The sequence below is a fragment of the Lithobates pipiens genome, unplaced genomic scaffold, assembly GCF_037356315.1.
Source record: "Lithobates pipiens isolate NorthernLeopardFrog02 unplaced genomic scaffold, aLitPip1_a1.2 Scaffold_30, whole genome shotgun sequence".
NCBI lineage: Eukaryota > Metazoa > Chordata > Amphibia > Anura > Ranidae > Lithobates > Lithobates pipiens.
The window spans coordinates 123,448,174-123,463,182 of record NW_027507791.1 but is presented as its reverse complement, the minus strand read 5'-3'; the positions used below and the strand labels follow the sequence as shown (position 1 = coordinate 123,463,182).

Sequence of the window (15,009 nt, the reverse complement as noted above, 5' to 3'; positions counted from 1 at the left end):
ACGTTTAGTTGCCTTACAAAAGGCAACTCCTTCATCCCAGAATCAGCATGGGCCAACATAGGGGTTGATTTATTAAAACTGGAGTGTGCAAAATCTGGTGCAGCTGCGCACAGAACCCAATCAGCTTCCAGTTTTTCTTTTTTGTCAAAGCTTATTTGAACAAGCTGAAGTTAGAAACTGAAACTATAAGGCTCAGCTGCACCAGATTTTACCCTCTCCAGTTTTAGTAAATTGACCCCATAGTCATGATTCCTAAACCAACCGCAAATCCCCAGTCTTGGTCTAACCATAGCCCAATATCACTTTTGAACACAGATGAAAGATACTGGTGAAAATCCTAGTCACTAGCATAAACTTTTTCTTGGGTCATCTGAGCCAAGACATACAGTCAAGGCTGGAACTGCACACATTTTAATTGCAGAAAGTGACATATAGTTTTTGCAACCAAGGAGAGTTTTTAAAAAGGGAAGTGACTGCCCTGAGCTTCATCACAAAGGCAATGAAGAAGGAAAAGAGGTCCCAAGAGCCACGCATCACACAAAACCTTCATGCAGAGTGGAAGCAGCCTCAGCCTACACTCTGTCTAGGCCACGCCTCTGACATATTTCGCCCCACCCATGGGGTTTAGTCATGGGCCCCATTGGCAGGGTAAAACATGATGGGGCGTGGCATGGACAGAGTTTAAGCTGAGATTTCTCTTTACATGATGGTTTTGTGTGATGTGTGGCTCTTGGGACTGCTTTTCCATTTTCATTGACTTCTACAAGTTCTTTCTCTGCCTGTGCTCCCAGCGGTTGCCAGCATATAAGGATCTACTAGAAGCTTAAGCGGCACCCTCAATTTATTTGTATGGAGTTCAGCACAATGGGGCCTGGGACAAGAAGAAACAGGAGCAATGCCAGAGGTAACTGACAGCACACACTAATTCTGGTAACATAATTATTAATGGCCAAGTTCACCTTTTGACAAAAAATAATAAAATGCACATATTTTTTCACAAAAAAAGGTGAATTTAATATTTTTCAACAGGAGCCTGCAAAGCACTGCAGTGGACCAGTGGATCACAGCTGCAATGTCAGGCTCCTACAGACAAGCCCTACAGCTGAAGTAGCAGGTTTAAAGCTGAAGAGCTTGTGAACACAGTACAAGGGTGCTCATCAGTACCCTTGCAGTCCACTCAGAACTACAAACCAACTGCCATGGTGGCAGACTCTCATTGATAGATTCCTGTGAATGAATGATGTGGCTGTGCGGCGGAGGTTTTTTTTAAATGTGAAAACTGTTGTGAGGAGAGGATCCCCTGCCCCCTGTCACAGGGGGAGATTGAGGGGGGTGAGGAGGACATGTGCTGAAGCATGTTAGCCGTTACACTCCAAATATGGGTGTAACATGTTACCTGCTTCAAAAGGTGAAATTATTCTTTAATGTGAAATGCATGTTCTTTTGTTAAAGAACATTAATTGTTTTCAAATTGTTATGGTAAATGTTCTACTATAAGGGATTAAAAAGAGCTTTGGCAATACTTCACCTGTAGGTCACAGGAGTGCACTAAGTTCTGCACTCCTTTGACCCCGATTTAGCCAACAGCAGGCTAAATCAGTCTGCTGTCAGCTGATGTCACAGAGCCAGTCTAGGCTCTGCAGGAATCCTGCCAATGATGTGCCCCGCTAAGAGCCTGAGTCAGCCATTCCTGCCCCTTTCACATTCTGGCGCTCCAGTGAGCACTGGAGGGATTTAACTGTGTTCAGAGAAGATCCGAACTTAACGATCAGCACTCAGTTCTCAGTGTAGACCCGGCAGGGGACAAGGTAATCATTTAGGGAAGTAAAATTGTTGGTTATTTTTAATTAGATTTTTAATTTTCTGCGCCCACTTCTGGGAGTGTCAAATGTCTTGTTCCCGCCCACACAAACTCTGAGATTCCATCTGATGCTCTCTACACGTCCTGTGGTGACATAAGGGTCAGGGGAAGGAACCACACCATAAAGAGGGGGACAAGGAATATCAGACTCACGGAAGCAGATACAGGAGATTTTCAGCAAGCATATTCTCTTAACAATTTCTACAGCAGCCAGGAGTCTCGGTGTACTTTACAAGCCGACTGTCAGCTTTCAGGTTGAAATTGCAACTTCCACCATTTTATTCTCAATGATCTGCAATTTCAGAATATATAATCTAAAAAGCAAACAGAGTGTTGCAAGCTACCATGTAGAGATCCAGATCATAATTAAAGCTAATTAAAGGACAGCTGCTAACATTGACCACGTCCCATATGCTTGTGTCAAACAAAAATTTTAACCAATATAATGCAGCGCCATCCAAATATAATCAAGTGATTATCTTACTTAAAGTGGTGTTGCCACCAAAAAATAAAAAAAGTGTTTAAAATTCTTTAAAAAAATAAATAAAAATGAATTGGGAATTATTATTTTTTTAACCTCTAAATACCTGTTGCTAGGGAGTCCTTCATAGTCTACCTTCTTGCTTGCCTGGGCTGGTGACATCACGCGGCACAGTCATCTGGGACCTGTAACGTGTCCCAGATGACTGTGCGGCGTATTACGCCACGTGCGCATGCGCAGTGGGTGCTGGCTGTGAAGCCACAGCCAGGTGCCCACAGTACGAATGATGGCGCCGCGAGCGGAGTGGGAAACGAGGGGGGGCTTCATTCCCCCGCATCGCTGGACCCTTGGACAGGTAAGTGTCCGTTTATTAAAAGTCAGCAGCTGCAGTATTTGTAGCTGCTGACTTTTAATTTTTTTTTTTTTTTTTTTTTTAGGGGCACCCCACTTTTATCGTAACAATACTAACTACTGTTCAATAGTGATGGTGAGGTATTTCATTCCTATGTAATTTAATCAAACATAACAATGCAATCTGATGCGATTAAAATTTGCAATCATAAACGACTAGAAATTTTAGTCTTGTGTGATATTCCCAATGACAACCTGTGTACCATACACCCCTCTATATACACATGATACACATGTTGCATTCATATACAATACACAACTTACAATCCTATACGATAATTGTAATTGTGATAATTGTAGTGACAACTTGTAATTTTCATAAATCTATATAAATGATTATTGTATATTGATGCACTTTTATATAGATTTATGAAAATACAAGTTGTCCATGCAATTATCGCATTTATTACAATTATCGTATAGGATTGCAAGTTGTCTATTGTATATAAATGCAACATGTGTATATAGGGGGGTGTATGGTACATAGGTTGTCATTGGGAATATCGCACAAGACTGCAATTTCTAGTCATTTATAATTTTACATCAGATTGCATTGTTATGTTTGTTTGATTAAATTACATAGGAATGTAATACCTCACCATCATTACTGAACAGTAGTTAGTATTATTAGGATTAAGTAAGATAATCACTTGATTATATTTGGATAACGCAGCATTATATTGGTTTAAATCCGAATATATAATGTTTGGGGTTTGTACCTATTCTTCAGGCCTAAAATTTGCATTTTAAGACATGTGCAAAGTATAGTAGTATATTGAATGTACAAGCAAATTGCAATCTTGCAGTAGATCGGTCTCTCAAACTGAATCACTACTTTTGGTCGGTGCTCCAAAAGGTGAGTTTGTATAAATAATTAGATATGTTCCTTTGGTTTACCCTACAAGTCATCATATCCCTATTTCCTTCATTAAATAAAAATAAGCATATTTCTTTAAACTGTTTGCTTGGGTGATTGATAATGCAAAGCAAGTATGCAAGAGGATCCTAAGGATGTGTGTGCTGTTTTTGTCCACTAGATTTTAATGTGCAATTGGCTGCTCAAATGACACATTCTAACAGATAATGCGAATAAGCAATTTCACCTTTGATACTTGAGCCACTGTGTTAGCCGTAAGTGCTGCACTTGCTATATCTTCCAGTTTACTGCGGGAGATTGCAGAGATGAAGTTCAAGTAATAGGACTCATACAACTGGGTCCTCAGATCCTGCAATTAAGAAAAAAAACAATTCAAAGAAGCCAAACATCAGGCCTGTTTGTGGTGTTACAATATAAATAAGGGATACTCTTCACTTCCAACATGCAGCAAGATTATTGCCTTTACCAGTACCAGCATATGCAGAACTACCTTCCTCCCCCACATCAGCATGCAGTAGAGCAGAATACTACTAGCACTCTGAAAGAACCTATCCATGAATGTATTGGTCAGGGTATTGTAAGAGATTTCCTGCAGTGTGCCAACAATACAGCAGATAGAAATCACTGTGTGGGTCATTATCTCCAAGACACAACTAGCATAGGGATTGTGCAGCCTTCTCTGCTGTAAGTAAGCAGAATTCCAAACAGAACTCCTCTTAAAAGGAATCCTGCAATGGGGTAAATATGAAAGATACTCTTGCTGGCTGACCACCTTCTGAAAAAAAACAGGGGATAGCATTTTAAGAGGGAGATCAAATACAGCAGCTCCATATTCCCAGCATAATGACTTTCCTTTAAATCCCAGGACTGTGGTGGTCATGTAGTAAATTGATTCAGAAGCTGCCAAAGGAGAAGAGACGGAAGTGTATACACTTTATATGGGAACACTATTGTGTTGAAGAGCATTGTGGACCCATTATTTGCTGAATGTAATTTTATGGGATGTAATGGGTAAGAAAAACTTTCAACTTTGCTGAAAACAAGTAAAATAAGAACAAAGCCATACCTGACAGATTCTATCCACATTCTCCTCTGTAGGCATCACAAAATACACAGCTGGAACATCTGGAATTGCATCACGATCTGAGTGCAGAAGTCTGAAGAAAAGAATATATAGTGCTGCGATGAATAGACTGAATTACAGTATACAGACATACTGAGCTGTCATTTTCAGCAGCATATTAATAAAGAAATGGCAAATATACTCTTGACCTTTCCTGAAAGAAATACAACTCCAAAGCATGTAGATCTTTGCCGAGGGAGAGAATCAGTTTGGCTGATCCTCTCCTTTAACAGGGACCATAAGATCAACAATTGAAGGTGCCTTGACTAGAACTATTTCCAGATAAGTATTCCAGTTCTTCTATCGCTAGAATTCTCAATCTATGTCAGTAAGACTAATTTCTAACATAGTTATAAGAACAATAGGTACATTTTTTATTGCATTTAGAAAACAGAGGTAAGTAGATTTGGCACTATACCTTTAAAACATAAATAAAAACTTTCCAATAAAAAATAATGTGTTCCTTCTTTATGCCGTGATGTATACCCATCCTACTGGGTATAAAGGCGAGTTAATTAAACGATAACAGTGATTAAATATCTCAGGGTGTTTCACACCCTAAAGTGTTTTTAAATTCCTCCCAACCAAAGAAGAGGTTGAAAGGACGCTTTCAGATTGTGGTGGAATGTTGAAATAAATAATTGGTGATAGTGGCTGCTATAAAAAAAAAAAAAAAAAATACAATAAAAATATAAATGCTAAACGTGCCTGTGATTCATGCATAATAACAGATCTATACTGATCTACAACCAATATACATGCATGCATGCCTATAATATATATAGTGAACTATCAATCATATAAAAATTCATGCATATGATAATGTGCATATGATTAATATAAATAAATTAATAAATAGGTAGTCCCAAAAAATAGTTTTGGGACTACCTATTTATTAATTAATTTAATTATTTATATTAATCATATGCACATTATCATATGCATGAATTTTTGTATGATTGATAGTTCACTATATATATTATAGGCATGCATGCATGTATATTGGTTGTAAATCCGTATAAATCTGTTATTATGTATTAATCACAGGCACATATATATTTTTTTATATATCAGCTACCATCACCAATTATTTATTTCAACATTCCACCACAATCTGAAAGCGTCCTTTCAACCTCTTCTTTGGTTGGGAGGGATTTAATCACTCTTATTATTTAATTAACTCACCTTTATACCCATCACGGCATAAAGAAGGAACACACATTTTTTTATTGGAAAGTTTTTATAGGTATAGCGCCAAATCTACTTACCCCTTTTTCATAAACATAGTCTACCCCAATCGGTTGGACATACAAGGTAGAGGCAGCTCTTACCTACAGTGTTTTTGCTCACTTTATAATTTATCCATAGCGCAATCTCACCTTTATCTTTATTTAGAAAACAGAGAAATAAAGTGAACACAAGCGTCATAAGACTATTACGTGTTTGCGTCAAACCAAACCTGCTCTGTAGTGCTCTGCTCTTTACCAAAGCATAACGTTTTAGAACAATTTGTGCTAAGGGACAGGAGTGGATAATTTCTAGGCTGCAGATGTCAATAGCTAACTGATCCCTGGTGTGTCATTCATACTTTTTGGCTCACCATATTCCTTTAAATTCCAAACATATAATTCTCTGTACAATGACCTTTAGCTTTACCATAACTTTGTAATACGAGGATTCAATAAAAAAAATTCTAATCAAGCCCTAAAGAACATTGAACAATCAGACTGTAGTGTGTAAAAAAAAACCTTAAGTCCCGTACACAGGAGCAGAATGTCAGGAGACAATTCCTGGTACATAAATATCGGCCAACATTCTGCCCATGTGTATTTTGGTCTGTCGGACGTGCATGATGGAAAACCAACAGCTGACCAACTCCCGATCGGCGCTCTCAGCCAATGGCAAAGAGCACCGATCGGAGTGTTCTGGTGGGGGGGCCGTCCACCAGTCGGTTGGGGCTGAGATCACTGGACTAACCTCATATGGTTACAGTGCAGTGTCTCAGACCGAAAAGTGTTAGGTTATTTTTGTGAAACCCGCAGGTTTGCACAAAAAAAAGAAATAATAATAATAAACTGTAGTGTGTACCAGGCTTTAAAGGAGTAAAATCGAATTTGCTCAACAGCATACACCTACTGCTAGGTTTAGGAGCCACTGTATTATCCAAAAACAACTGGCTATAAAAAAAGAAAGTAATTATATATATATATATATATATATATATATATATATATATATATATATATATATATATATATATATATATTAAATTTGAATTACTATTTTCAAAATAACTACCAAAACAGATTTCTAAAATATATAAATTGTGCCACATACAAATCAAACATTAAGCCTAGGTTCAACACTGTTGCGGTGCAGGGAACAGTATGGGATTCGGACAGTAATCACATCGCATTCCTGGTAAAATCACATTGATTCTTTGCAGTGTGATTTGGGCCCATTAATTTTGTATGGCTCAAATCGCACTGTGCCAGCATGGAAAAGGTGCATGCACCTTTTTTTTGCAGCACTGGAATAAGTTTGCATGGGTGTTCACACCTTCCGATTCTGCCAATCGTACTGCGTTTTGCTAACCCCACACCACATTAGCGTGAACCTAGGCCAGTTATGGCGAACCTTGGCACCCCAGATGTTTTGGAACTACATTTCCCATGATGCTCATCTACACTGCAGAGTGCATGAGCATCGTGGGAAATGTAGTTCCAAAACATCTGGGGTGCCAAGGTTCGCCATCACTGACCTAGGCTAAAAGGTTGATAGAAAAAAAACGCTGACAAATTGGTAACTCAAATGCCAATACTGAAAGATTACTGCTGCATGACTGTTCCAACAGTAAGATATACAACTGCAAAGTGAGGCTGGTGTTCACCACATAGTAAACTACTTAAAGATATTTCAACGCTGTATTAGTTTCAATAAATCTAGCCACAAAAAAAAAAAAATTTAATAAATAAACTCACAGGTGTAAAGTGACCCCCATATCTCTCAGTTCCTTCACAGAGAGCAGAGGAGAGATGATATCTTGGCCAAAACGATCGTAAATAAGGACCTGAAACACAAGAAGCATTGTAAATGAACTAAGCCAATACATTTGTATTGAAAGTAAAATGTTTAGTGCCTAGAAAGAAAAAAAAAAAAAAAATAACCAACATTATCAACTGCTACAAGGTCAACTAAAGCTGAACTCAAAGACCGTGACAAAACCAACCCTCTTGCCCCATGTGCACTGCTGCTGCTAAACGGATGTTCAAAGGCAGTTGGACACTTTTTTAAACTTATGTGTACATGTACACAGGTTCGTTTACTGTCATTTTTAGACAGTTGCGTTTATAGGCCTTTTTTATTTAAAATTTTTTTTAAGGCAAAAAAATTAGTTCAGACGCTGAAGTTTCCCGACGTTTCAGACGCCAAAAGCGTCTATCCGCGCTAACCCACATTTAGCCACCTTTCGTTTATCGACGTTTTTCGCTTTTGGCCATTTAAAAAAAAAAAACGCTTCTAAACACCAACGCGGAAAAACGCTAGACACAGAATGTAAATGCAGAAAAACGGACGTTTTAAAACGTGGGTTACTATCTGTCAAGTTAAATTGTTCAGGAGAGGTTGTAAAAATACCCCATGTACATGAAGCCTTACAGAAGAGCCCCTAGCATTGCATTCAGAAATCCTTCCTCTGCCCATGCAGTGATTTCACAACATGAGCAGAGCTTGCAGAATTAAGACCTCCTCCTCACTCCAGCTTCCATGACTGCTGCAGGCAAAAGCACAGAAAAAGGAGCTGATGAGTCCTAATTAAAAAAAGGAGCTTTCACCCTTTTTTGTTATGAAGGCTCAGGATCTGCTCCATTGTCTCAAGTTAGAAGAGTGGCACAGGCATACAGCTTGCAACATTCTTAGGTAATCCCCCTGATTCTGTCAATTCTTCTTCATCTGAATGACAATATATTAGCAATAATTTGTACAATGATATGATAAATTAGTGTGTCATCGCATAATGATTACATATTGTTCTCCACCTATGTGATATGAGTAAAGTGCGCATAACTACAAAATACATATGCAGTGTCAAAAAATAGAAAGCACTCTACTTCGTGAAATAAGAAATCATGCTATGGGAAAGATTGAGGGGAAATCAGTGGGAGTAGTAAATCACGGGCAGACAGAAGGACTAAGAAATCCTGTATGGGAAAAGTACAGTCAAGAGGTCAGACAGCAGAGAGTTGGTCGGCAAAAGAATGAGCATGATGGAAAATAATCAAAAAAACTGCAGGGTTGCATGTAGCATAAGTGGAAGTGCTTGGAGGGCTCTTACTGGATCCCATATTAGAAGAGTGTGTGTGTGTGTGTGTGTGTGTGTGTGTGTGTGTGTGTGTGTGTGTGTGTGTGTGTGTGTGTGTGTGTGTGTGTGTGTGTGTGTGTGTGTGTGTGTGTGTGTGTGTGTGTGTGTGTAAAAAGTAAACATTTTAAGTACAGTATTCAGTAGTGAGGGTTCCAATATTTAGCTAATGACATGTTTACTTTAGGACTGTGCCTATAGTATTAAAAAGCGGGGTTCCATCCTAAAGTGGAACTTCCGCTCATCGGAACCCTCCCCCCCTCCGGTGTCACAGTTGGCACCTTTCAGGGGGGAGGGGGTGCAGATACCTGTCTAAGACAGGTATTTGCACCCACTTCCAGGCATAGATTCCCACGGGAGTCTATGCCTCTTCCTGTCATGGCTGGGACCCGTGTGCAGGGACACACACGGGTCCCAGAGAGAGCGCGGACCATTCCTATCGCGCATGCGCAGTAGGGAACTGGGAAGTGAAGCCGCAACACTTCACTTCCCGATTCCCTCACCTAGAATGGCGGCGGCAGAGATCGAACGGCCTTGGCTGCCGACATCGCTGGATCCTGGGACAGGTGAGTGTCCATGTATTAAAAGTCAGCAGCTGCAGTATTTGTAGCTGCTGGCTTTTAATATTTTTTTATTTTTTTTACAGTGAAATCCCTCTTTAACTGTATTTTCTGGGAAAAATACACTAAAAGAAATTTTAGTGCAAGCAAACATTATACCTAATTTTTCATATAATAAAAAAAAAAAATGGGATTGTTTCAAGAAAATAGATAATACACATAGTTATATAGTTTGTAAGGTTGAATAAAAACACTAGTCCATCCAGTTCAACCTGTGTGGAGATGTATGTGTTTAGTAGGAATGCACCGATACCACTTTAAGACCGAGTACAAGTACCAATACTTTTTTTCAACTACTCGCCGATACAGATACTTTTTTTTTTTTTTAATGACGTGATAGTGCAACGTTTCCAAAATTAATGTAGACAGGGCGACTCGAGAGTGAGCCCGCAAGAACGCCCCCCATAGAAAGCTTTCTATGGGGGTACCCAGCAGGAGGGAGGAGCCAGAAGTATCGGCAGGGAAGCAGAGAAGAGGAGGATCGAGGCTGCTCTGTGCAAAACCATTGCACAGAGCGGGTAAGTATGACATGTTTGTTATTTTATTTTAAAAAATTGGATGCTTTATTACTTTAACCACTTCAATACCAGGCACTTTTATCCCCTTCCTACCCAGGTAAATTTTCAGGTTTCAGCACTGTGACTCTTTGAATGACAATTACACAGTCATGTAACACTGTACCCAAACTAAGTTTTTATCATTTTGTTCACGCAAATAGAGCTTTCTTTTGATGGTATTTAATCACCACTGGATTTTATATTTTTTGATAAATAGATGAAAAAAGACAGAGAAATTTGAAAAAAAAAAAAAAAACAACAGTTCTTTGTTTCCATTATAAAATTTTGTAAATAAATAATCTTTCTTCATAAATTTAGGCCAAAAAACCTGTCCACAAACTATGGTATATATCTGAAAATTAATGAATCCTGATGTACTGATGTATCTCATTACTTGAGGTACAAAAACACCAGGACAGTACAAATACCCCCAAATGACTCCTTTTTGGAAAGCAGACAGTCTGGGTTATTTAGCATTATTTAGTCATGGTGTGTGTGTGTCTGAAGTTGTATTTTTTTTTGTGGAAAAAAAAAAAAAGCCTTTTTTCAGATTAAAAAAACAAAATATTTTACACATAGTCACCGGTGCAGTACAGCGTCATCATATAACTGGTGACAGGATGTAAGAATTTTTTTTTACATTTTCTCTGCTTTTTTTTTCCGATTTTTTCTTTTCTTACTTGTTACCTATTTCTTTCTTTTTTTTTTTTTTACCATACTGTGACCAGAGCAATACTGTGTTACCATAGTAACACTGTACCACTCTGGGGAGTTGATTTTTTTTTTACATACTATGTATGTTTATAGCTGTGAATTTCAAGATTACTTATTTGCAAAACTGTATAAAAGAAACCCAAAAAATCCAGTGGTGATTAAAGCGGAGTTCCACCCAAAAGTGGAAGATCCGTTTATCTGACTCCACCCATCCCCTGTGGTGCCACATTTGACACCTATCGGGGGAGAGGAGGGAGCGGCTACCCATTTTTAACAGGTATGTGCCCACACTTCCAGAAGATCGCTCCGTGGCAAGATCACGCGGAAGTTCAGCTCCCCCTCCTCCTTCCTCCGCCACGGGCCATTCAGAAAGCACAGTCGAAAGGCTTCACTGCCAGGTTCCCTCACTATGAATGGCGGCGGTAGTACCTGAGAGCCAATGGAAACATCGGCTGGGTTGCAGACAGACATCGCTGGATTCCAGGACAGGCAAGTGCCCTAATAATAAAAGTCAGCAGCTACAGTATGTGTAGCTGCTGACTTTACATTTTTTGCTGGGGCAGGTGGAACTCAGCTTTAAATACCACCATAAAAAAGATCTATTAGTGTGAAAATAATTATAGAAATTTTATATGGGTACAGTGTTGCATGACCAAACAATTGTCATTCAAATATGCGACCCAGAGTGAAAGAGACTAAGTTTCCATTGACAAAATAGTACCTCTTGGGAGATGGATACACTGCATTGAAGTAAAGATACAACTTTAACAGAGTTAAGTGGAGAGAATTCTTGTGAATGAGGAGGAACCTAGGGCATATATTTAAACCTCTCAGGAGAACTCTTACCTTCCATACTGGCTCGCCTGTGCTGCTCTTTACAAGAGGAACATTAAAATTCAACATACGCTTTAAAGCCACTGCAAAAGAAAGACAGAAAACAGGACTTATTCCGGTATCAAACTATACTTTGACTATTTACATATTATACAAAGTGTGTAGGAGATATACAGCATCTCCTAAAAGTGAGTACACCCCTCACATTTTTGTAAATATTTTATTATATCTTTTCATGTGACAACACTGAAGAAATGACACTTTGCTACAATGTAAAGTAGTGAGTGTACAGCTTGTAAAGCAGTGTAATAAATTTGGTGTCATCGCTCTCGCTTTCTCATACTGGTTACTGGAAGTTTAACATGGCACCTCATGGCAAAGAACTATCTGAGGATCTGAAAAAAAGAATTGTTGTTCTACATGAAGATAGCCTAGGCTATAAGAAGATTACCAAGACCCTGAAACTGAGCTGCAGCATGGTGGCCAAGACCATACAACAGTTTAACAGGACAGGTTCCACTCAGAGAAGGCCTTGTCGTGGTTGACCAAAGAAATTGAGTGCACATGCTCAGCTTCATATACAGAAATTGTCTTTGGGAAATACACGAGTGCTACCAGCACTTCTGCAGAGGTTGATGGGGGGGGGGGGGGGGTCAGTCTGTCAGTGCTCAGACCATACTGCATCAAATTGGTCTGCAAGGCTGTTGTCCCAGAAAGAAGCTCCTTCTAAAGATGATGCTCAAGAAAGCCTGCAGTTTGCTGAAGACAAGCACACTAAGGATATGGATTACTGGAACCATGTCCTGCGGTCTGATGGATAAATTTGGTTCAGATGGTGTCAAGCGTGTGTGGCGGCAACCGGGTGAGACATACAAAGACAAGCATGTCTTGTCTACAGTTATGCTTGGTGGTGGAGTGTCATGAGGTCTGAGGATGCATGAGTGCTGCCAGCACTGAGGAGCTGCAGTTCATTGAGGGAACCATGAATGCCAAAATGTACTGTGAGACATACTGAAGCCGAGCATGATCCCCTCCCTTTGGAGACTGGGCCGCTGGGCAGTATTCCAACATAATAATGACCCCAAACACACAGCCATGATGACCACTGCCTTGCTAAAGAAGCTGAGGGTAAAGGTGATGGACTGGCCAAGCATGTTTACAGACCTAAATGCTATTGAGCATCTGTGAGGCATCCTCAAAAGGGAATGTGGAGGAGTGCAAGGTCTCTAACATTCACCAGCTCCATGGTGTCGTCATGGAGGAGTGGAAAAGGACTCCAGTAGCAACCTGTGAAGCTCTGGAGAACTCCATGCCTAAGCCCTTGTACACACGGTCAGAGGTTCCGACGGAATGTGTCCTATTGGACCGTTTTGTCGGATATTCCTACTGTGTGTGGTCTTACATAGTTACATAGTTAGTCAGGTTGAAAAAAGACACAAGTCCATCCAGTTCAACCTTAAAAACAAATAAAAAAATAATCGTACAATCCAAATACCCAATTTTATGCCCACAATTGATCCAGAGGAAGGCGAAAAAAACCCCAGCAGAGCATGCTCCAATTTGCTACAGCAGGGGAAAAAAAATCCTTTCTGATCCCCCAAGAGGCGATCGGATTTTCCCTGGATCAACTTTACCTATGTTAGTACCTAGTTATATTATGTACCATCAGGAAAGTATCCAGGCCTTTCTTAAAGCAATCTACTGAGCTGGCCAGAACCACCTCTGGTGGGAGTCTATTCCACATTTTCACTGCTCTAACTGTGAAGAAACCTTTCCGTACTTGAAGATGAAATCTCTTTTCCTCTAGACGTAAAGAGTGCCCCCGTGTCCTCTGGGTTGACCGTACAGAGAACAACTCAACACCAACTTCACTATATGGACCCCTAATATATTTGAACATGTTGATCATATCCCCCCTTATTCTCCTCTTCTCAAGAGTGAATAAATTTAGTTCCTCTAATCTCTCCTCATAGCTGAGCTCCTCCATGCCTCTTATCAGTTTGGTTGCCCTTCTCTGCACTTTCTCCAGTTCCCTGATATCCTTTTGGAGAACTGGTGCCCAAAACTGAACTGCATATTCCAGGTGAGGTCTTACTAATGATTTGAACAGGGGTAAAATTATATCTCTCTCTCTGGAGTCCATACCTCTCTTAATACAAGAAAGGACTTTGCTCGCTTTGGAAACAGCAGCTTGGCATTGCATGTCGTTATTGAGCTTATGGTCTACCAAAACCCCCAGATCCTTCTCCACTATGGATTCCCCCAGTTGTACTCCCCCTAGCATGTATGATGCATGCATATTCTTAGCCCCCAAGTGCATAACTTTACATTTATCAACATTAAACCTCATCTGCCACATAGTCGCCCAATTAGACAGAGCATTGAGGTCGGCTTGTAAATTGGAGACATCCTGTAAGGATGTTATTCCACTGCATATCTTGGTGTCATCTGCAAAGACAGAAATGTTACTTTTGATCCCAGACCCAATATCATTTATAAAGATGTTAAAAAGTAAGGGTCCCAGCACTGAACCTTGGGGTACACCACTGATAACCTTAGACCATTCAGAGTAAGAATCATTAACCACTACTCTCTGAATTCTGTCTTTTAGCCAATTTTCTATCCATTTACAAACTGATATTTCCAAACCTGTAGACTTTACCTTACACATGAGCTGTGTGAGCGGAACTGTATCGAACGCTTTTGCAAAATCCAAGTATACCACGTCCACCGCCACCCCTCTGTCCAAGGTTTTACTTACCTCCTCATAAAAAGAAATCAGATTTGTCTGACAACTTCTGTCTTTCATGAATCCATGCTGTCTGTTGCTTAAAGTGTTTTTGTTTGTGGTCTGCATCAGACTGTTTCCATAGGACCAACTTTTCCAACTTGCCGGTAAAATTTTCCGATAAAATGCTCCGATCGGACATACTCCGATCATGTGTAGCCTACTCCGACGGACAAAGTGCCACGCATGCTCAGATCAAATTCCTAGACCAAAGCTATTGGCTACTAGCCTGAACGTAGTCCCGTCGTAACGAAATAACATCATCACGTTATGTACAATCAGATTTTTCGACAACTTAGTCCGACCGTGTGTATGCAACATCACTTCTGGACCTCTTCTGGGAATTAATCCGTCGGAATTACTCCGACAGATTTGGTTGTCGGAAT

The 15,009-nt window shown here is 39.9% G+C and overlaps 1 protein-coding gene across 1 annotated transcript in view; it reads right to left on the bottom strand.

Annotated features, from left to right (window-relative positions):
• SCFD1 (sec1 family domain containing 1) overlaps window positions 1-15,009 on the bottom strand; it is a 210,123-nt gene that overhangs the window by 181,051 nt on the left and 14,063 nt on the right. The window contains exons 2-5 of the mRNA XM_077464793.1: window positions 11,848-11,918; window positions 7,735-7,823; window positions 4,697-4,787; window positions 3,857-3,979 (exon numbers count right to left, since the gene is read on the bottom strand). Coding sequence (XP_077320919.1) covers window positions 3,857-3,979; window positions 4,697-4,787; window positions 7,735-7,823; window positions 11,848-11,918 — 374 coding nt within the window. The remainder of the gene's footprint in view (window positions 1-3,856; window positions 3,980-4,696; window positions 4,788-7,734; window positions 7,824-11,847; window positions 11,919-15,009) is intronic.